Raw genomic sequence first — 22,449 nt, 5'->3', positions numbered from 1 at the left:
CAAAACCAAATTTACACAATATCTTTCCACAAATCCATCCCTACAAAAAATAATGGATAGAAAACTCCAACGAAAGGAGGGAAACTACACCCTAGAAAAAGGAAGAAAGTAATCTCCTTGCAATTAACCCAAAAGAAGAGAGCCACACAACCATAATTCCAACTCTAACAATAAAAGTAACAGGAAACAACAATCACTATTCCGTAATACCTCTTAACATCAATGGACTCAATTCCCCAATAAAAGGACACAGACTAACAGACTGGATACCTAAAGAGGACCCAGCATTTTGCTGCATACAAGGAATGCACCTCAGTGACACAGACACTGCCTCAGAGTAAAAGGCTGAAAAACAATTTTCCAAATGGTCCCAAGAAACAAGCTGGAGTAGCCATTCTAATATCAAATAAAATAAATAGACTTTCAACCAAAAGTTATCAAAAAAAGATAAGGAAGGACACTTCACATACATCAAAGGAAAAATTCACCAAGATGAACTCTCAATTCTGAGTATCTATACTCCAAATAGAAGGGCACCTACATTGCTAAAAGAAACTTTACTAAATCTGAAAGAACAGATTACACCTCACACAATAATAGTGGTAGACATAAACACCCCACTCTCAACAACGGACAGAATATGAAAACAGAAACGAAACAGAGACATAGAGAAACTAACAGAAGTTATGAACAAAATGGACTTAACAGATATTTATATTTCATCCTAAAACAAAAGAATATACCTTCTTCTCAGCACTTCATGGTACCTTCTGCATAACTGACCATATAATCAGTCAAAAAACAGGCCTCAACAGATACAGAAAGATAGAAATAATTCCATGCGTCCTATCAGACCATCACGGGCTAAAGCTGGTCTTCAATAACAATAAGGAAAGAACGCCCACATATACATGGAAGTTGAACAATGCTCTACTCAACGATAACCTGGTCATGGAAGTTGAATAACGCTCTACTCAATGATAACCTGGTCAAGGAAGAAATAAAAAAAGAAATTAAAGACTTCTTAGAATTAATGAAAATGAAGGTACAACATACCCAAACTTATGGGACACAATGAAAGCTGTGCTAAGAGGAAAACTCATAGCTCTGAGTGCCTGCAGAAAGAAACAGGAGAGAACATATATCAGCAGCTTGACAGCACACCTAAAAGCTCTAGAACAAAAAGAAGCAAACACACCCAGGAGGAGCAAAAGTCAGGAAATAATCAAACTCACAGCTGAAATCAACCAAGTAGAAACAAAAAGGACTATACAAAGAATCAACAGAACCAAAAGCTGGTTCTTTGAGAAAAATCAACAAGATAGATAAACCCTTAGCCAGACTAATGAGAGGACACAGAGAGTGTGTCCAAATTAACAAAACCAGAAATGAAAAGGGAGACATAACAACAGAGCCAGAGGAAATTCAAAAAAATCATCAGATCCTACTACAAAAGCCTATATTCAACAAAACTTGAAAATCTGGAGGAAATGGACAATTTCCTAGACAGACACCATGTACCGAAGTTAAATCAGAAACAAATAAACCATTTAAACAACCCCATAACTCCTACAGAAATAGAAGCAGTCATTAAAAGTCTCCCAACCAAAAAGAGCCCAGGTCCAGATGGGTTCAGTGCAGAATTCTATCAGACCTTCATAGAAGATCTCATACCAATACTATCCAAACTATTCCATGAAATTGAAACAGATGGAGCGCTACTGAATTCCTTCTATGAAAACACAATTACTCTTATACCTAAACCACACAAAGACCCAACAAAGAAAGAAAACTTTAGACCAATTTCCCTTATGAATATCGACGCAAAGATACTCAACAAAATTCTGGCAAACCGAATCCAAGAGCACATCAAAACAATCATCCATCAGGATCAAGTAGGCTTAATTCCAGGGATTCAGGTATGGTTTAATATATGGAAAACCATCAACGTAATCCACTATATAAACAAACTGAAAGATTAAAAACCATATGATCATTTCATTAGATGCTGAGAAAGCATTTGACAAAATTCAACACCCCTTCATGATAAAAGTCCTGGAAAGAACAGGAATTCAAGGCCCATACCTAAACATAGTAAAAGCCATATACAGCAAACCAGTAGCTAATATTAAACTAAACGGAGAGAAACTTGAAGCAATCCCACTAAAATCAGGGACTAGACAAGGCTGCCCACTCTCTCCCTACTTATTCAATATAGTTCTTGAAGTTCTAGCCAGAGCAATCAGACAACAAAAGGAGGTCAAGGGGATACAGATCGGAAAAGAAGAAGTCAAAATATCACTATTTGCAGATGATATGATTGAATAATTAAGTGATCCCAAAAGTTCCACCAGAGAACTACTAAACCTGATAAATACCTTCAGTAAAGTAGCTGGGTATAAAATTAACTCAAATAAATCCGTAGCCTTCCTCTACACAAAAGAGAAACAAGCCGAGAAAGAAATTATGGAAATGACACCCTTCATAATAGTCCCAAATAATATAAAATACCTCGGTGTGACTTTAACCAAGCAAGTGAAAGATCTGTATGATAAGAACTTCAAGCCTCTGAAGAAAGAAATTGAAGAAGACTCAGAAGATGGAAAGATTTCCCATGCTCATGGATTGGCAGGATTAATATAGTAAAAATGGCCATTTTACCAAACGTGATCTACAGATTCAATGCAATCCCCATCAAAATTCCAACCCAAGTCTTCATAGAGTTAGACAGAATAATTTGCAAATTCATCTGGAATAACAAAAAACCCAGGATAGCTAAAACTATCCTCAACAATAAAAGGACTTCAGGGGGAATCACTATCCCTGAACTCAAGCAGTATTACAGAGCAATAGTGATAAAAACTGCATGGTATTGGTACACAGACAGGCAGATAGATCAGTCGAATAGAATTGAAGACCCAGAAATGAACCCACACACCTATGGTCACTTGATTTTTGACAAAGGAGCCAAAACCATCCAATGGAAAAAAGATAACATTTTCAGCAAATGGTGCTGGTTCAACTGGGAGCCAGCATGTAAAAGAATGCAGATCGATCCATGCTTATCACCCTGTACAAAGCTTAAGTCCAAGTGGATCAAAGACCACCACATCAAACCAGATACACTCAAACTAATAGAAGAAAAAGTGGAGAAGAATCTCGAACACATGGACACTGGAGAAAATTTCCTGAACAAAACACCAATGGCTCATGCTCTAAGATCAAGAATTGACAAATGGGATCTCATAAAACTACAAAGCTTCTGTAAGGCAAAGGACACTGTGGTTAGGACAAAACGGCAACCAACAGATTGGGGAAAAGATCTTTACCAATCCTACAACTGATAGAGGGCTTATATACAAAATATACAAAGAACTCACGAAGTTAGACCTCAGGGAGACAAATAACCCTATTAAAAAATGGGGTTCAGAGCTAAACAAAGAATTCACAGCTAAGGAATGCCAAATCGCTGAGAAGCACCTTAAGAAATGTTCAACATCTTTAGTCATGCAAATCAAAACAACCCTGAGATTTCACCTCACACCAGTGCGATTGGCTAAGATCAAAAACTCTGGTGACAGCAAATGCTGGCGAGGATGTGGAGAAAGAGGAACACTCCTCCATTGTTGGTGGGATTGCAGACTGGTAAAACCATTCTGGAAATCAGTCTGGAGGTTCCTCAGAAAATTGGACATTGAACTACCTGAGGATCCAGCTATACCACTCCTGGGCATATACCCAAATGATGCTCCAACATATAACAAAGGCACATGCTCCACTATGTTCATAGCAGCCTTATTTATAATAGCCAGAAGCTGGAAAGAACCCAGATGCCCTTCAACAGAGGAATGGATAGAGAAAATGTGGTACATTTACATAATGGAGTACTACTCAGCTATTAAAAAACAATGACTTCCTAAAATTAATTCTTAGGCAAATGGACAGAATTAGAAAATATCGTCCTGAGTGAGGTAACTCAATCACAAAAGAACACACATGGTACGTATTCACTGATAAGTGGATATTAGCCCAAAAGCTTGAATTACCCAAGATACAATCCACAGACCACAGGAATCTCAAGAAGATGGATGACCAAAGCATGGATGCTTCAGTCCTTCTTAGAAGGAGGAACAAAAATACTCACAGGAGGCAATATTGAGACAAAGTGTGGAGCAGAGACTTAAGGAAAGGCCATCCAGAGAGTGCCCCACCTGGGGATCCATCTCATATAAAGCTACTAAATCCAGGAAATATTGTAGATGCCAAGAAGTACATGCTGACAAGAGCCTGATATAGCTGTCTCCTGAGAGGCTCGGCGAATCTGACAAATACAGAGGCGAATTCTCGCAGCCAACTATTGAACTGAGAACAGGGTCCCCAGTGGAGGAGTTAGAGAAAGGACTGATGGAGCTGAAGTGGTTTGTAAACCCATAAGAACAACAACAATATCAACCAACTAGACGCTCCAGAGCTCCGAGGGACTTAACCACCATCCCAAGCGTACACAGGAATGGACCTATTTGTCCATCTATCTGCATATGTATCACAGGATGATGGCCTTGTAGGACATCAATGGGATGAAGGCCCTTGGTCCTGTCAAGGCTCAATGCCCCAGTGTAGGGGAATGTCAGGGCAGGGAAATGGGAAGAAGTAGGAAGGGGGGCAGCCTTATAGAAGCAGGGGGAAGGGAGATCAATCAGATAGCGGGTTTCTGGAGGGGAAACCAGGAAAGGGGATAACATTTGAAATGTAAATTAAAACATACCCAATAAAAGAAAAAAAGGGAAAAAGTAAAACAAACAAAACCAAAAAAAAAAAAAAAAAAACCAAAAACCCCAGATATACCAGAGTGAGCAGTTTCATTGTCTTCCTCTGTAAGACAATGTAATGGCACTTACCTCATAAGTGTTTGTGTTTAAATGAGTTAAAGGCCAAGTTCAGAACAGACCAATTATCTTTAACCTAATTCAGTTCAATATGAGCTGTCTGTTGTAAAGAGAGGGTATTTGTTATGAAGAGTGTACTCCGTGTGTGTCTGTTATGAGGAGTGACTGGCAGAGAGAATCAGAGACCAACAAAGCAGCACTTGATGAATTTTTAAAAACTATTTCAGACAAAACAAAAACCAGTCTTTTCCCTAAAATGGGGTACAGATATTGTGACATATTTCAATAAAAACAAACTCTGTTCACAAAGGATCTGAGGACTTGCAGAAGCCCACTGTCTTCTCCTTAAGCAGACTTGACTTTTCCATTGCTTCTTTATGCTAACTCCCTTCAAAGAGAGTCAATAACAGCACGTAATGGAACTAAAGCATTCAGGAGTTTCCTGGTGAGTGGTCTATTCCAGAAGACACTCCACCCTACGTAATCCTAACCACAGGAATCAAAACAATACTCTCAGGACAAGAGTGATTTGTAGACAATTTTTCTTCATATTTAATCTCTGAGCAAATGTGAATTTTTACCCTTGCTGACTATATAAAATTATTGTCAACTGTTGTTTTGTTTTTTTGACATCCTGTCCAGTGCTTTTCTGCTTACTCCTGGAGCAGATGAAGAATGTGAAAAGAAGACATGTGACCTTTGTAGGCTTTCGTAGAGAGAATTAATATGCTGGGTAGTAATGATGGCTGCATAAGACAGAAGAGAGTTCATGCTCACATCTCACACAGGTATGCATGCTTAGGTAGAACAAGAGAGGAGAACAATTAGTATGTCATGAGGCTACAATAAACAAGTAAATGTTTACGAGTAGCTGCTATGGACCAGATCCGCTGCTTTCTAATCCACAGGTTAGGGTCGGCAGACCCAGATGAATGACTGAGAGGCTTTAGACTAGGCAACAGGGAAAGCTGGGCATGGCAGGAGGGATGATCCAATTCTTAAAGGTGGTAAAGTGAGCAAGCAGCTGGACAGAAGTGTCCTGCTGACACCCTCTCAGGAGAACCAGACTACCAAGAACAGAGGTGATACAGAGCATCAGAAAGCAGGTAACAATGGTAAGAAAGAGTCAGGAACAGAACTTTTTAAAAAGAAGTTTCAGGGGTGGGGTGGGGGGGGTTCAAATTTATTCATTTGCTTGTTATGTATATCTGTGGGGTGCCGATGGCGATCAGAGGACAGACTGTGGGAGTCCATTCTCTCCTTCCACTACATGGGTCCCAGGGATCAACCCTGGCAGAAAGCACTGAGCCCAAAACTTCTCAATTTAATTTTTAAAATGAAAAGGTAGTCTGAAAATACGATTGTTTCACTAGAGTTTCTGAAGGTCAAAAGTTTTCTTTTTCAGATTTTTTTAACAAACTTTTAACATAGAAAATAGATTCTCCCGGAATATTTTATCGTTATTTTTAATTGAGCCAGGATCTCATTCTATAGTTCAGGCTGGCTCAAAACTCACTACATAGCTGAGGCTGGCCTTGAATGATCCTCCTGCCTCACCCTCCAGGTACTAGGACTACAGGCACAAGCCAGCACACACAGGTCTCAGGTATTGTGAAGGAAACCAAGGGTGAAGTAGAAAGAAAAACTGATTCTAATCTTAAAATTAAACATGGCACTGCCCTTTAAATTTAACATATCCTATTTCTGATTTTTTATAAAACTCTAAAGCAAGTTGGTATGTTTTACAGATTTATAAGTCACAAATCCACAGGGGAAAACAGCGACTTGCTATGTCTTCAGGCATCCATAGCTTACCATCACATAAATTAGCAGTCTATAAATGCCTACTTTTGGTTTTACATTATACCATAAAATAGTAACCCTTAATTTAAATTCTGAGTTTAAAACAGAACCATTTCTTGTAATGTTGGTATTATCTACAACCGGAAGACTCTAACTCCATTCTGTTTACATGGATGCTCCACCGAATTTTAAATCCTGATAAAATAACTGTGTCTGAAACCATCCTTTTCCATTATAACGATTGTTTACTAACAATGAGAGTTTCTTCAAAATCTAAACATTGTTCCTCTAAATTAATAAAGGTTTATTTTTCTCCCTGTAGCAAATTCTCAACATATACCATTTTAACTGTTACCCTTCAGGCCTGCGTTTTCCAAGTGAATCACTGCTCAGTTTCATAGCTCAGCTCTCTGAGATCAGAAACCCACAAATGAGCCTTCTTTATGCTCCCGCAACACCCATGGACTAAGGCAGTCAATAAGTAGGCGACTAAATAATGTGGTTTCATCTAAAGTTCACTGCAATCCTTAGAAGTCAAAACCTCTACTCAATATACCTGTCTATAAATATAAACAAAATAAAGCAGGCAATTCCTTTGTGACTTATGAATACTAATGAGTGTAAGTAAATTCCATTTGTAATCCGTAACAAAAAAATTTAAATGACACAACAGAGGAAATGTATCAAGCCAATTAAGACCTCTGATCACCCAAGCATCAATAGAATCTAAAGCAGACATTTTCTACTAGTTGGGAATGTTTATTCACATGGTTATTGTGGGAACAATTACTAGAGAATGTGAGGTAAGCAAGTATGAAAACTTACCCAAGAGCCTGTTTTTAGAAATATTAGGTAAAGTCTACAAAGAAATTGATATTCAGCACAGAAGCTGTTTTAAAAACCAGTAGGCATTTAAAAATCAGTATCAGTCATCACACTGGAAAGAGGGCCAACAAAATACCAAGCAAAGTCTATCCACAAAGCATCAAGCTAGAAACCTAGACACACACCCGTAAGTCAGGAGACAGTAAGATAAGCTTGTGTGCACTGCTCACTCTTGAAGGGTCTCAGCTTACAGCCCTCAAAGCAGGTTTATCTATGCCAGAGTACAAGATACTACAAAAGAGCACTTCACTGTGTGATTACAGAGCAGGGGGAAAGCCAGACAGGCCACCAGGTGAACAATGTCCTCTTGAATAAGCTGGGCAGGCATACTGCTTCACTAGAAATGCTCTACGGGAAGCATCAGGTACTAGAAATGCCAGCAGAAAGTTATCTTTCATTGGTCTTTCATTCCTTGAGAAAACTGGCTTGGGTAATGGAAAGGGAAGAAAATCAACTTAAAGAAAACCTAAACAAGGCACTCAGAACAAGAAGGCAGTGTGCCGTGTGAACCCGTGAGGAAAGGAGAGACCTGGGTCCCTGTCAGAGGGAGGCCAGAACTTAGCTTTGTGATGTTTGTCGAACCAGGTAATGAGTCCATTTCCTCATATCTAAGGGAGCTAGGGAGTATCCCAGCAATGCTCCTTCAATGAACCAAGCATTGAAAAATCAGAATTAAAAACACCAGCTCTCCTCTCCATATAGCAGCAAAGTCCTAAAATTATCATCCTCCCTTCTGTCAGCTGCTGTAAATCATACTCGTGTATGTGCTATTTGTATGGCCAGTCCTTAACAAAGACCAGAAAATCAGGGTGATCTGGGTGAGAAAAGTAACAGGCCTACAGGACTTAAGAGTGAAAGGGGAAAGAGGAGCCTCAGGCTGTCAGTGTTTTAGCTTTACAGAGGGAAGTCTGCTAGGCTCACACTCACCTGCGCGGTGAACTCTCAAACTGGTGGGTTTTGTCAGCAGGTACAGCAAATATAGCTTAGCCAGGTGACTATGTCCTTGGAAGTATGGAGTTACCTTAGGTATGCCAGTCACCCTGATGCAAACTAATGTTCTCTGTCATTTCCATTTTTAATTCCTAACAGTATTAAGTATATGGGACTACTTTTTATTTATACAAGCAGAATTTAGAGCCTGCTGTCATTTGAGCACTCGGAAGGCCAGCCTGGGCTACATAGTAAGTCCTTGTCTCCAAAACGAACAGTAAAACGAAGAGCAGTGAGGAGCACTTGCTCCTCTTGTCAGAGGGCCCACGGGTTCAGGTCCCAGTATCCACATGGTGGCTCACAACCATCTGGAATTCCAGTTTCAGGGGACTTGGTGCCCTCTTCTGGCCTCCACAGGCACTGGGCACACTTCTGATGCATATCTATATGCAAGCAAACACCCATAAAACAAACAAATCTGAAATATTTAAATTAAAAAAAAAACTTTATGAAAAGAAGTAACTTTACGTTTAGAAAAGCAGAAGTCGCTAAGGCATTGGTTGAAAAGCCAGCAAAATCAAGAATAAAGTTTTCCACAGAGAAGAGTTTCTGTTAGCACACAGCAATTACACACACCCCACGTTTCCTCAAGCCTGTAATGTCTCCCCATTCTGCTACATGAGAGGCTGTCATGTAAACAGCACACTGGGAGACGGGGGCTCATCAGACAGCGAGTGCTGCTTTTATGCTGGAGGGCAAGAGTCTGTTCATTGATGCAAACAGTCACTGAAGAATTCTTTAGTTCATAAGTCTGTGTATTTTCTATTTTTATTTTCTTTAAAAAGTGTTCTTTTACATTAGTTCTCAATTTTAACTTGGTTATTCCACATAATTTCATTACAATATATAAACTCTGGGTGTAGTGGGAAGGGAGTCAAGTCAAAATAATCTTCAGAGAAGTTTCAAGCTTCTCTCATATATAATAAAGAGCAAAATACATTTTCTTTAATCTGTCCTTGAAAAGAGAAGTTGACGAGTCAAAGGCTTTAGCATGTGTTTATTTCGTAACAAGATGGGGGATTCACACCAGTGAAATAGCTGATCATAACTGGATTCTTCAGCAAGAAGCAGGCACTGGCCCTTTAGCCAGCTGGAGTAATGGCTCCGAGTAATGCTGGGACACCAAGGCCTATTTGATCTGGAAGAGACTGAGGAACATGCCGCCCACAATGTGCTGCTTGCCTTTGCCTTGTGCTCTTCCAAATCCTTGCAACATCACTGGCCCAGCTGTTAGCCAGATGTAAGACATGAGCCAGAGTGTGAGAATAAAAACATTAGCATGATCTCCATGGTGCTGGTCATGTGGTCATTGTAGGGATAGTCAGCATTAGCATACTACAGTATTTGTTTTGTCCTTGAATGTTCTAATACCCTAGGGGGGAATTACCTTTATTTGAAAAGGTTAGAAATATAAGTACATACTATATGTCTTTGCTGGGAAACTGTGGGAAGTGGGTTTGTTGAAACCATATGGAAAGGAAGAAGGAATCAATTAAAAACAGAAATCTAATAAATCTAAAATATTTCCAAATGAAATGCTTGTGGTAAGCTAATTTCTTGTAAACACTGAGCTCTATCCCTTGAACAATCCCAGATGGTGAGCTAACGTTGTGGTCTTAAATGAAAGTCAGCCAAAAACACTAAAGTGACTACAACTTTATTACTGAAGTAGTAGGAAACACAAGAGCCATGATCAGCTAATGTTACTTTTCATTTCTTTGAAATTTTTAAGAGCACTGTGGAGTCCTACAAAATAGACAATTTCAGCTAAAATTCAAGTATGTACGTTAAAAGGAAATAAAAATTTAAATATAATGCAGTCAAAAAATGAGGTAAATCTATAGATACTGATGTAAAATATTTCTTAAAAAACATTTTAAAAATAAAGTGCAACATCTACTATCCTAAAATCTTCACAAACCTTTCTCTCAGTTGGCATCTGTAAAATATGTAAGGTTTAAACCATTTTTTAAAAGCTGGTCTACAAATGCCAGCGTATGCGTTGGCCACAAACGACACCTGGAAGCTTAATGAGCCACCTTACCTGCTGCACTGTCAGTAACCCAGCAGCAGACTCTGGCACAGGCTGCAGAGGGAGGAGCTGGCAGAGCGTGCCAAGAAGTAAAGCCACTTCCTTCATGCTCCTCCAGCAGCACGTGAGGACCATCTGAGCAGTTACATCACACGCTTTTTCTTCTTTACCTTAAGGAACAAAACAAAAGCCATTGCACATGTCAGGTTTCTTAAAGCATGTCAATGCATAATTTCCCCAAGACTGATTGATCTGTTTGAACAAACAAATCTGTCATATGTTCTGCTTATTCAGAGAAAACAAAACAAAACACTAACATTTGTAGAGCACATGCTATTGAGCAGGAAGCATGTTTACTTCTTATTACTTTGAAAAAAAATTAAAATGAAACACAGTACTGCCTCAAAACTTAGAACTAATATTTGAATATTCTCTTTTTTTTTTTTTTTTTTTTCTCGGAGCTGAGGACTGAACCCAGGGCCTTGCGCTTGCTAGGCGAATGCTCTACCACTGAGCTAAAGCCCCAACCCCTAGGACTAATATTTGAATGTTACTGAAACAAACTCTCCAACTCTCTGTCACCCATAAAGAGTTACATGGTTGACTATAAAAGAAAGTACTTCTTGTTTACTCTGGTGAGAATGGCTCTTTTACCAGTTGAGCAATGGAGAAAACTTTTGTTGTTGTTTCTGGTTTTGCTATTTTGGACCCAGGGTCTGTCTCCTTATGTATCCCAGACGACCTCAAACTCATTCACAACCCTCCTCGCCTTGCCTCCTGAGTGTTAGGATTACAGCATGGGCCTCCAGAATTAGAGAGAGGACTTTTTTCTCTTTCCTGATGATTTTATTTACTTACTTTATACCACACATATGAGAATGCTGCTGGAGTTGGCTATTGTGAGCCACTGACATGGGTGCTGGATGGACACTGAACCCAGATCCTTACAAGAGCAATTGCTCTTAACCACTGGGCTGTTTCTCCAGAGCCTGAGACAGAACTTTTAATCGATCAATCTTTTTGTCCTTTTTTCTTTGAATGCATATTGAAAACCAAGCTTTACTTGCTTACTTATCTGTGCACATGTGTGCCTGCTGCTCACAGAAGCCAAAGGCAGGCACTAGATCCCCGGGAAGTAGTTACAGACAGTTGTGAACTAGTGCGTGGGCGCTGGGGCTGCACTCAGACCCTCCAGAAGAGCAGCCAGCGCTCCTAACTGCTGAGCTCTGTCCTCAGCTACAACACAGAACTCTTAAAATTAAACACAGAAAATAACAGCTATCTTTTAAAATATATTTAAGTAACATGGCAAATAAACTGAATGTACTCCTACTTATTCTCTTATCCAGTTTTAGGTATACTTTAGTACTGATATTTAAAAAGTTCTATTCAGGTAAATAAGGAAGTTAACAAAAGTTTATTCTATCTTACTTGATGTTATGAGAAAAGTTTACTAAGCTGAAAGAATAAATGTACTTACAAATAAACACACGGCATGCATAGAATGGCTTATGCACAAAAAGGGGGTGGAGGTAGAACTGGGGAGGAAATGGAACATGGCTTCACTTTAAATTCATATTTCACTGTTACAGTGAAAACATTTTTTGAATTTAAAAAAATACAATTGCAAAGAGTTTTTTGCAAGACAATAACCCCACCTAGTGGAGAACACAGCCACAGGATAAATCATTAATTCCCTCTAGTGATAAACTTTTCAGTGACAACTGATAAAGTAAGTGCAGACTGGAATCCTAGAGGCTTACCTGAGTGAAAATTTGGGCTTCTTTAAAAACCCAGTTGTATTACATTTTTGTTTCAATCCCAGTGTGGGATATGGGGCTGTTTCAGAATGTCCACAGCAGCTGACTAGGATCTGTCTCATGCTCCAGCAGGGGCATGATTTTGCCAGTGGAAGACAGTTTATATTTGGAATTCTGGGGCCTCTTCAGAGGGTGTATAAATGCCAGAGTCCTGAGTGGGGAGGAGGCTGCTGCTCCCCTGTGCCCTGTGCCCTGTGCTGCTGGTGCTACTGCTGGTCTCTGGATTGCTGGTTGGACATCTCCTGATTGTGAACACTGGATTTGCCCCTAGGAACTAAATGCCCTAATCATCAGGAAGTAGTCTAAAGAGATCTATTCTCCTTTCCCCTCTAAGCTTCTTTCTTCTACCAGTGTTGGGTGTGGAAGGGATTGGGGAAGAGAAGGATGGTAGACTTAAGAACCCATTAAAATAGCCAAAATGTACAGTTATACTTGGTATAACACAGAAGCACACATTCTGCTCAGTAATCAGGTTTTCTTTAAAATGATGCTCACTTCAAACATTTCCCAGCAGCCACCAGGCAACAGGAAGCAGGGAGATGGTGATGCTGCCCAAATCCATCACCATGTGTCCCTGCTCTTCCAACAGCCGGGCTGCTAAAGGGTTTTATGCTCAATAGCTTCTTGCAGTATCATCTGTGTTGAAGGAAGGCATACCATTTTCTTGCAAGGTTCTTATAAATTCATTCCAAAACCCAAATTAAAAAGAAAAAACTTTGTTTTCCAAAAATGTTCTGCAAATCTGTACTTTCTTATACTATCAGAAAGCAAAGATGGCTTAGCAGGTAAGAGTGTGAACCACTGGTACCCAAGTCAGGTTTCAAGCATCCACATCAGGCAACTACCTGTAAACTTCATCTCCAAAAGGTTTTGATATCTCTGGCCTCCACAGACACTTGCACTTAGGTGTGTACACATACACATAATCTAAAATAAAACAATTTTTAAAAAAGAAAGTCTGTGCATTTTACATTACTGAAATACTTGTGGTCGGGTTGGTGTGCAGTGGTATAGGCTCATTAGCACAACCCTAGCATAGTATGCCTTACAAGGCCCCAACAACACACGCACACATGCGCTCACGCACATGCACACACACACACACACACACACACACACACACACACACACACCACTAATTACATTATCAATTTCACATATCTTACCTTTGATTTCTGCAGAACTATCAATACTTGAGACACTGGTACTCAAGTCCTCCAAATCAAAGCTATCACATTCTTTCAGTATTTTAGCTTGGCTGAAGTAATCGTTAGTATCCCGTGGTTGAATCTCATTGAGAATGACTTGCAAGCGGCTTGCTGACTCTGAATAAAAGATAAATGTACATGAATTGCCCAGTTCCAAGTCATGCACAGATTTCCTCAGACTAACTCAAAGTTGCCATAATTTAACAGTGACAATAGGCTGACTCACAAGATGGATAGTGTGAAAGTTACTTACACTAGTTCTTCATAATATTAGTGTAAACTCTTACGATATGAGTTTACACTGAAGACATGACCAACACACAGCTCAAACACCCACCGCTCAAAGGTTGCCATCACTGTTCTCTGCAGTTATCTAGACACTCAGGTACAGTGCTTAGTCATGAGGCAGAACAGCAGAGCCTGCTTCCCTAGCTCACCACATAAGACACCAACATTGGAAGGTAAAACTGTGTTGTAATAGCTAAAAAAAAAAACCCTCAACACCATGTAATCTTTTATAACATAAATGTATAAAGATGTCATATTTAGTTGAGAAAAGCAAAAGACACGCACGGCCTTCTCTGCGTGGTGCCCAGGGCTAAGGCTTTGTGAAATATCTGCTTTACTTGCCAGGCACTCACGGGAAATGAGTAAATTAAAGGTGGCCCTTTGGTCGCTGCTGCATCACCAGTGCCTAGACCAAACCTAGCTCCACAGAGGGTCAAGAAACTAGACTGAATGCGTGGGGTAACGGTGGGTAGTAAGCCACCCAAGCTCTAGTCTTTACAAAGTACCAACAGGTAACAGGTAACATGGAACAAACACAAAAATTTAAGAGGAGGCAAAAGATGACATAAATCTATTCAGACACTGAGGGAAATACACAGGCTCTAACTCTGTCTGTGCACATTGAACCAACATCTTATGTTTGTCTGTTGCTTCTTTGAAAATTTTTCAAAAAAGCAAATTTTAACAGCTAGGAAAATAAAACCCTTGCCACCACCTCACTACAAAGGCCATCAAAAAAACACAGAAATAAAAAGACCAGAAGAGAATTTTAAGAATTTATCATCTATCTATGGCTCTCAGGGAAGACCTTTTTTTACTAGGGGGTTCAGATTATGGCCTATAAAACAGGGAAGTATCAAGAAAAAATATAAAGGCCAAGGAAAAAAGAAAAGACAGAATTAGGAAAAGTCTGTGAGGTAAATAAAGCGCATGAGACCAATTTTTTTTTTTTTTTTGGTTCTTTTTTTCGGAGCTGGGGACCGAACACCAGGGCCTTGCGCTTCCTAGGCAAGCGCTCTACCACTGAGCTAAATCCCCAACCCCGAGACCAACTTTTTTAAATTTAAAATTGTTATTTTAATTTTTCATGCAATGTATTTTGATCATATTCTTCCCCTCTCCCAAATCTGCCCAGATCCTCCCCATCTACATAAAAATACAACATGAATAATAGTAAGAAAACCTCTCATGCATGCTCTACAAACTCTATCTACATTAGGAAACTGAAACCCCCAAGATCACTCATTCAGAATCACCAGCGCTTGCCTGAGCCAACTACTGGCAAGAAGCCTATATGTTCCTTATTCCTTAGAACTTTGACCTAAGTAGGAAAACTGAAGTATGAAAATTTGGTATCTAGAATAGCATGGGCCAAAATAATTAGTATCCCCATCATCACCAATTTTCATCACAAAACAAAAAACCAGAATGGTGATGCCCAGGGCTAATGTCTCAGTCCATGTGATGCTAGTTCCATGGAAGGCCAGCTCTTGGGAAGAGCATTAGGACACAGGTTGGACAGCCAGAGTGCCAAACCACTCTAGGACATGGGAGGAGGACACTACAGTATCTAAGGGGGACAGAGCAAAAGGTTAGACTATGTGTCATTCAAATGATATATTATATGATTAGGAAAAAGTAATTTAAATTTTATTAGAAGGAATGCAAGGAAATCTACAGGGAAGGATCTAGAATAATCTAAGAAAAACAAAAATTACCTAGAGAGGGTGAGAAGCTACAAAGAGAAAGGAAAGAGAAGTAGGAGTTTTTCATGTGCACTGGGCATGTGAAGGGGCTGTCAAGCAATCCTAAAGGCCCACCTGCACCTGCAGGAGATGCAGGGCAAGGACACATGCAAAGAGGCAGGGCATGGGGGGAAGAGGCAGAGGAAACTTTAACTATTTCATTCCCTTGATTCCTATCCACTGCTCCTTGTCCATTTCTCATTTCCAGCAAGCCCACCTCACAGATCTGTACACCTGCTCTGAAAACAGTACCTAAAACCCAACTTATCTCATTTATTACCTGGCTCTGGAGCTTGGGGTCATTTTATATACACAGTGTTTGTAAATCCTTTCTTTATCCAACAGATACTGCTTATCCATAATGAGTATGCCATATAATTATATAGCATACTTTGACCATATTCAGCTTACATTGCCCTCTCTTGTCCTCCTCACTCCTACTGATCCCCTTCTTTACCCCAACTAGTACCTTACCTATTTTCGTGTCTCCATCTCTTTGTCCTTTAGGATAAAACACTAAGTTTGCGTGTAGGAAGATGAATGAATTTGTTTAAAGGAACAAAGACCTTACCAGAGACAACAACACTGAGCAAGATGTCCCTCCTGCTGGGGCTACTTTTAATAGTTACAAAGATTTCTAGGAAATGAGAAATAGCAGGAAAAAAGATTCTTCAGTAAATTTAGTTTCTGTATCTCTCCAAAGAACAAAGAGGAAACAGATGGAGACAGCGCTACACTGGCCTTTGTCTGCTAACCTGAGTCGGTATCCATAGGGATGAGGCCTTCAGGGGAGGAGCTCTGGATGACAGGAGATACCACAGTGGAAAGCCTGTAGGACAGCAGCAGAAGCTTCCCCAGGACTGGCTTCCACTCACTCACGAGCCTCAGGTCACTGCAGCAAACACAGTAGAGACATTTACACTAAAAGCAAAAAACTCATTTGAAAAGGAAAATTAACACGAAAAGCACCTGAAAGAATTTGTGGCTGTGTTGTATATGAAATATTAAAAACTTAAAAACATGTACATATAGGTAGATAATTAAATCTAATTTTCAATTCTTTGTGAGGCAATGTACTGTTCTTTTCCCAAGACATACATCAGTAAGAAGCTAAAGGTAGGACATGAAGTATATGTCTCAAACAAGATATAGCTGTGGTCAGTCTTACTGTAGAGGCAACTTCTGAAACGCTCTTGTTATACAGTGGACTCTCCCATACATTGGAAACGAAGACGCAGCCTGAAGCAATGAGTTCTCAGCTTGAGATATTTCATCCTCAAGGTTTTCCATCAAGCATTTAATAACTAAAAAAAGCAAGCAGAAAACTGAAATAGCCTCAGTTATAGAACACATTTATAATACTCAGCTCAACTAAAAGTTATATTAGGGTTGGGGATTTAGCTCAGTGGTAGAGCGCTTGCCTAGCAAGCGCAAGGCCCTGGGTTCGGTCCCCAGCTCCGAAAAAAAAAAAGTTATATTAGAGGTTTTGTATGTATATGTACACATTTGCACATATGGGTGTATCTGTGCAAGTAGAAGTCAGAGGTCAGTGCTGGGTCTTCTCCAGTCCCTCGCCACCTTATTTTCTGAAGGCAAGCTCTTTCACAGAACCTCCTTGGGCTCACTGATTCAGTGGGGCTGGCTGGCTGGTTAGCTTTGAGAAGGAGGCTTGCCCCACCCAGCTGTTGACACTGATGCTAGTGATTCCAATGCAGGTCACCCGTGTACACAGCAAGCAGTGCACCAGGAGTCTCTCTAGTCACTGCACCAGGAGTCTCTCTAGTCACTGCACCAGGAGTCTCTCTAGTCACTGCACCAGGAGTCTCTCTAGTCACTGCACCAGGAGTCTCTCTAGTCACGGCACCAGGCGTCTCTCTCTAGTCACTGCACCAGGAGTCTCTCTAGTCACTGCACCAGGAGTCTCTCTCTAGTCACTGCACCAGGAGTCTCTCTAGTCACTGCACCAGGAGTCTCTCTAGTCACTGCACCAGGAGTCTCTCTCTAGTCACTGCACCAGGAGTCTCTCTCTAGTCACTGCACCAGGAGTCTCTCTAGTCACTGCACCAGGAGTCTCTCTAGTCACTGCACCAGTTGTCTCTAGTCACTGCACCAGGAGTCTCTCTCTAGTCACTGCACCAGGAGTCTCTCTCTAGTCACTGCACCAGGAGTCTCTCTAGTCACTGCACCAGGAGTCTCTCTCTAGTCACTGCACCAGGAGTCTCTCTAGTCACTGCACCAGGAGTCTCTCTAGTCACTGCACCAGGAGTCTCTCTAGTCACTGCACCAGGAGTCTCTCTAGTCACTGCACCAGGAGTCTCTCTCTAGTCACTGCACCAGGAGTCTCTCTAGTCACTGCACCAGGAGTCTCTCTAGTCACTGCACCAGGAGTCTCTCTCTAGTCACTGCACCAGGAGTCTCTCTCTAGTCACTGCACCAGGAGTCTCTCTCTAGTCACTGCACCAAGAGTCTCTCTAGTCACTGCACCAGGAGTCTCTCTAGTCACGGCACCAGGAGTCTCTCTCTCTAGTCACTGCACCAGGAGTCTCTCTAGTCACTGCACCAGGAGTCTCTCTCTCTAGTCACTGCACCAGGAGTCTCTCTCTAGTCACTGCACCAGGAGTCTCTCTCTAGTCACTGCACCAGGAGTCTCTCTAGTCACTGCGCCAGGAGTCTCTCTAGTCACTGCACCAGGAGTCTCTCTAGTCACGGCACCAGGAGTCTCTCTCTAGTCACTGCACCAGGAGTCTCTCTAGTCACTGCACCAGGAGTCTCTCTCTAGTCACTGCACCAGGAGTCTCTCTAGTCACTGCACCAGGAGTCTCTCTCTAGTCACTGCACCAGGAGTCTCTCTCTAGTCACTGCACCAGGAGTCTCTCTCTAGTCACTGCACCAGGAGTCTCTCTAGTCACTGCACCAGGAGTCTCTCTCTAGTCACTGCACCAGGAGTCTCTCTAGTCACTGCACCAGGAGTCTCTCTAGTCACTACACCAGGAGTCTCTCTAGTCACTGCACCAGGAGTCTCTCTCTAGTCACTGCACCAGGAGTCTCTCTCTAGTCACTGCACCAGGAGTCTCTCTAGTCACTGCACCAGGAGTCTCTCTAGTCACTGCACCAGGAGTCTCTCTAGTCACTGCACCAGGAGTCTCTCTCTAGTCACTGCACCAGGAGTCTCTCTAGTCACTGCACCAGGAGTCTCTCTAGTCACCATTTTGGAAGTTCTGAATCAAAGATTTTTCAGGCGTATCAGCCTGTTACCAACTTCTAATTAGGCAATATTAAAGAATGGACTGCAGTCCCTTAATTGCTGGGGTTAATGAGGACACGCACTCTGAACCTGGGCGTCAAACTCCAGGACTATGTAGCATGACTATTTAGTAACAGTAAAATCAAGATACAATCAGACATCACACAACCCATTTGTGTACAAGTTGGGTCAGTAAAATGGTTCAGTGGGTAAAGGAGCTTTCAATCGACCTGATGACTTGAGTTAGATCCCAGATCCGATGCAGTGAAAGAAAAAAATTAGCTGCTGAAGTCTGATATCCACATGGTTACACACTTACATACACACACACACACCCCAAATGCTACAAAAAATTAGAGTGTACAAGACAATAAATTTTTCTGTCATCATGTATATGCAAACATAAACATTATTCTAAAACAACATTTCCACTGCCCACTGACTCAGCACACACAAAAGTAAAACAAAAATCCTTCACTGCCAGCAGCTATCACTCCCTTCTGGTAGCTCCGCCCATGCTCGGCTACAGGTACCCACTGATTCACTCTGTCCCTATTCTTAGCCAGGCGTAGTGTCATATACTTATAATCCTAGAATCTTGGTAAGCTGAGGTGGGGAGATCAGGAATTCAGGATCAGACTGACTACATAGCAACATGGAAGCTAGCCTGAGCTATATGAGATTCTGTCTCAAAAACAAACAAACAAAAAACCCAAAATGAAAACAACAAACCACAACAACAAAGATTCTAGACATATTATAAATAAAATAAATAACAAGTGACCAGCTACAATCACCTGTCATAATGTTTTCAAAGTTCATCAAAGTTGTAAAATACTTCATTCATTCACATGGCTGTACAGGTCTAACATATTTATCAGTTCGGCAGCTGATGCACACATGGCTTATTTCCAATTTTAGACTAGCATGAATAATGCTGCTATGAACATCCTTGTACAGTTTTTGCCTAGGTTAATGCTTTCATTTCGTTAGGTATTCACAGGCTGAATGTTTGTCCTCAGTCCTAGCAGTGCATATTCTATTTTCTCCTGAACCTAATTAACGTTTATAGTCTGGGTTGTTTTTTAAAGATTTATTTATTGGGGTTGGGGATTTAGCTCAGTGGTAGAGCGCTTGCCTAGCAAGTGCAAGGCCCTGGGTTCGGTCCCCAGCTCCGAAAAAGAAAAAAAAAGAAAAAAGATTTATTTATTTATTATACATAAGCACAGTGTTGCTGTCTTCAGACACACCAGAAGAGGGCATCAGATCTCATTATAGATGGTTGTGAGCCAGCAAGTGGTTGCTAGGATTTGAACTCAGGACCTCTGGGAGAGCAGTCAGTGCTCTTAACCACTAAGCCACCTCTCCAGCCCTATAGTTTGGGTTTCTTATTCTAACCATCCCAATTGGAATGAAGTCTTTCCTCTCTGTGATTCTGGTCTGCATTTCTCTACGGGCTGATGGGACTGAGTGCTGCTCCATGTACTTGCTATTCGTTTACCAAGCATGCGCAGTCTTGGGCTCAACCCCTGCTACTGCCCTGCATAAAACTGGTATAGTAGCTCATACCAGTAATCCCATCCCTCAGGATGAGCAGAAGCTTAAGATCATCCCTGACTATAAAGCAAGTTTCAGGCCAACCTAGGCTACATGAAATCCTATTCAAAAATAAGAGGAATAGGAGGGTGGATGCTGGAGAGTTGTCTTCATTACAGAAGCATGAAGTCCTGAGTTTGAATCACCAGCACAAACATAAAAGTTTGGTAACTGCAGTGGTGGGGTTGGAAGCAGGGACAGGCAGATTCTGGAGGTTCCCGGGCCAGCCAGACCAACAGAAACAGCAAGTTCCAGGTTCAATGGAGAAGCTGTCTCAAAAATTGAGGAGGGGTAGAGAGACAGTTCAATGCTATCTTGCTGTGCAAGCATGTGAGCCTGATTTCAAATCCCAAAGCTGAGCATGGCCGGATACTGTAGAAGATGGATAGGAGGATCTCTGGGTCTTGTGGACCACTGGACCAGGTCCAGTAAGAGACCTTGCTCCAAGAGAAGAAAACAGAGTGATAGGACAGGACACCAAATCTTCTCTAACCTCTGTGCACATGCACACACATGTGCACACACTTCAGGCATACACAACACTTAAGTTTCAATGTTTTTAAAAATAATTTAAAATGATAAGGTCGAGAAGTGATTGAGAAAAATACTGAACATCAAAGTAACTCTGCTCTGTACAGACACAACAAGGATGATCTAACTGTGGTCACAGAAAAACTATCACAGGAAAAAGTATACTTTGAGTTGAGAAAGAAAAAGTTGCCCTTTTAGAAAATGTGTCTTATTAATGTACACTTTTGTACTTATTTAGCACACGTCTTCTGTTCTGAAATAGATTCATCAGGCAGTGTTGGCGCACACCTTCAATCCCAGTACTCAGAGGCAGAGGCAGGCGGATCTCCAAATCTGAGGCAGCCTGGTCTACAGCCTGGTCTACAGCCTGGTCTATAGTCTGGTCTACAGAGCTAGCTCCATGACAGTCAGGGCTGCTCAAAGAAACCCTGTCTCAACAACAAAACAAGACAGACAAGGGGCGGGGAGGAAGGGGAAGGAGGGAGGGAGGGAGGGAGCAGGGGAGAGGGGGGGGGAGAGAGAGACAGACAGACAGACAGGCAGACAGACAGACAGACAGAGACAGAGAGACAGAGGTATTAAAGATGAGTAAACTAATAATTTGCATTGAATGATACAGGTTGTGTTGGTAAACTCTTGAAATAAAAACAAGTGAATATTAAGCCAATGGGTGTTAACCAAATAGAAAATGAAATAGAGGGTTTGATAATTTACAACCAAAGGTCACTTTTTCAATACAAACCCACTAATGTGTTCCTTTCCACCACAACAGACTTCTCTCCAGCTCCACATGTGGGCTGCTGTGCTGAAGAGGCAGACAGGGATGCTGGCAGAGCATCCTGCCAGATCAGCAGGTTCAGCAGGTAGGAGGCTGTCACACAGTCATAAGGTTTGGTGCTGGTGCTGAGCTCCAGCGCTGCCTGGAACAGGTCTTGCAGCTTCTCAGAACCCTAGAGATGAGCACAGTTTCAGTCACGATGGCAGGAAGTACCTTGAAGGAACCATGTGTTTAAACTTATGCCCACTGTCTGGCTGAGACTCAATATGAACAATAATGTCCATGGCCTGCTTTTCTCTATGAACATCGGCTACCTTTGTCATAGTACTTGGTGATGATCACTAATCACTTCAGACATGATGACCTTTAACATAATTTCAATTGGGAAACTCAACAGGCAAACAGATTTTCACTGTGAATCTGTTGGACCTCCAAGCCATACCACCTTCATGTCTACTCAGAGTACAAGTTTTAGTCAGCTTTGTTTCTCTCAGTTTATGTTATATCTGAGCACCACATCCTTGTCCTTTCTCTCTTTCCTTTCCCATAGAACTGGTTGCTTGAATGATAGAGCCATAATAAGACTCCTTATGGTAAAACTCCATACATGACCGGAGAACGGAGGACCAGATAGGATTCAGAA

At 41.3% G+C, this 22,449-nt stretch overlaps 1 protein-coding gene across 9 annotated transcripts in view; it reads right to left on the bottom strand.

Moving 5' to 3' along the window:
* The window catches only part of Thada (THADA, armadillo repeat containing), a 300,575-nt gene that overhangs the window by 246,562 nt on the left and 31,564 nt on the right, over positions 1 to 22,449 (bottom strand). For 7 of the 9 annotated variants that reach the window (XR_015621847.1, XR_015621846.1, XR_015621848.1 and 4 more), the window contains 5 exon segments: positions 21,771 to 21,978; positions 16,826 to 16,961; positions 16,413 to 16,549; positions 13,583 to 13,741; positions 10,609 to 10,766 (listed from right to left, as the gene is read on the bottom strand). Coding sequence is in view for 6 of the 9 variants with exons in the window: in NM_001191769.2 (NP_001178698.1) it covers positions 10,609 to 10,766; positions 13,583 to 13,741; positions 16,413 to 16,549; positions 16,826 to 16,961; positions 21,771 to 21,978 (798 nt within the window). In the remaining 3 variants the exon portion in view is untranslated. 9 annotated transcript variants of the gene reach the window in all.

This window comes from Rattus norvegicus, chromosome 6 (genome assembly GCF_021556685.1).
Source record: "Rattus norvegicus strain SHRSP/BbbUtx chromosome 6, alternate assembly SHRSP_T2T, whole genome shotgun sequence".
Classification (NCBI taxonomy): domain Eukaryota; kingdom Metazoa; phylum Chordata; class Mammalia; order Rodentia; family Muridae; genus Rattus; species Rattus norvegicus.
The sequence above is the reverse complement of the archived record's forward strand: the minus strand, read 5'-3'. Positions and strand labels throughout refer to the sequence as shown.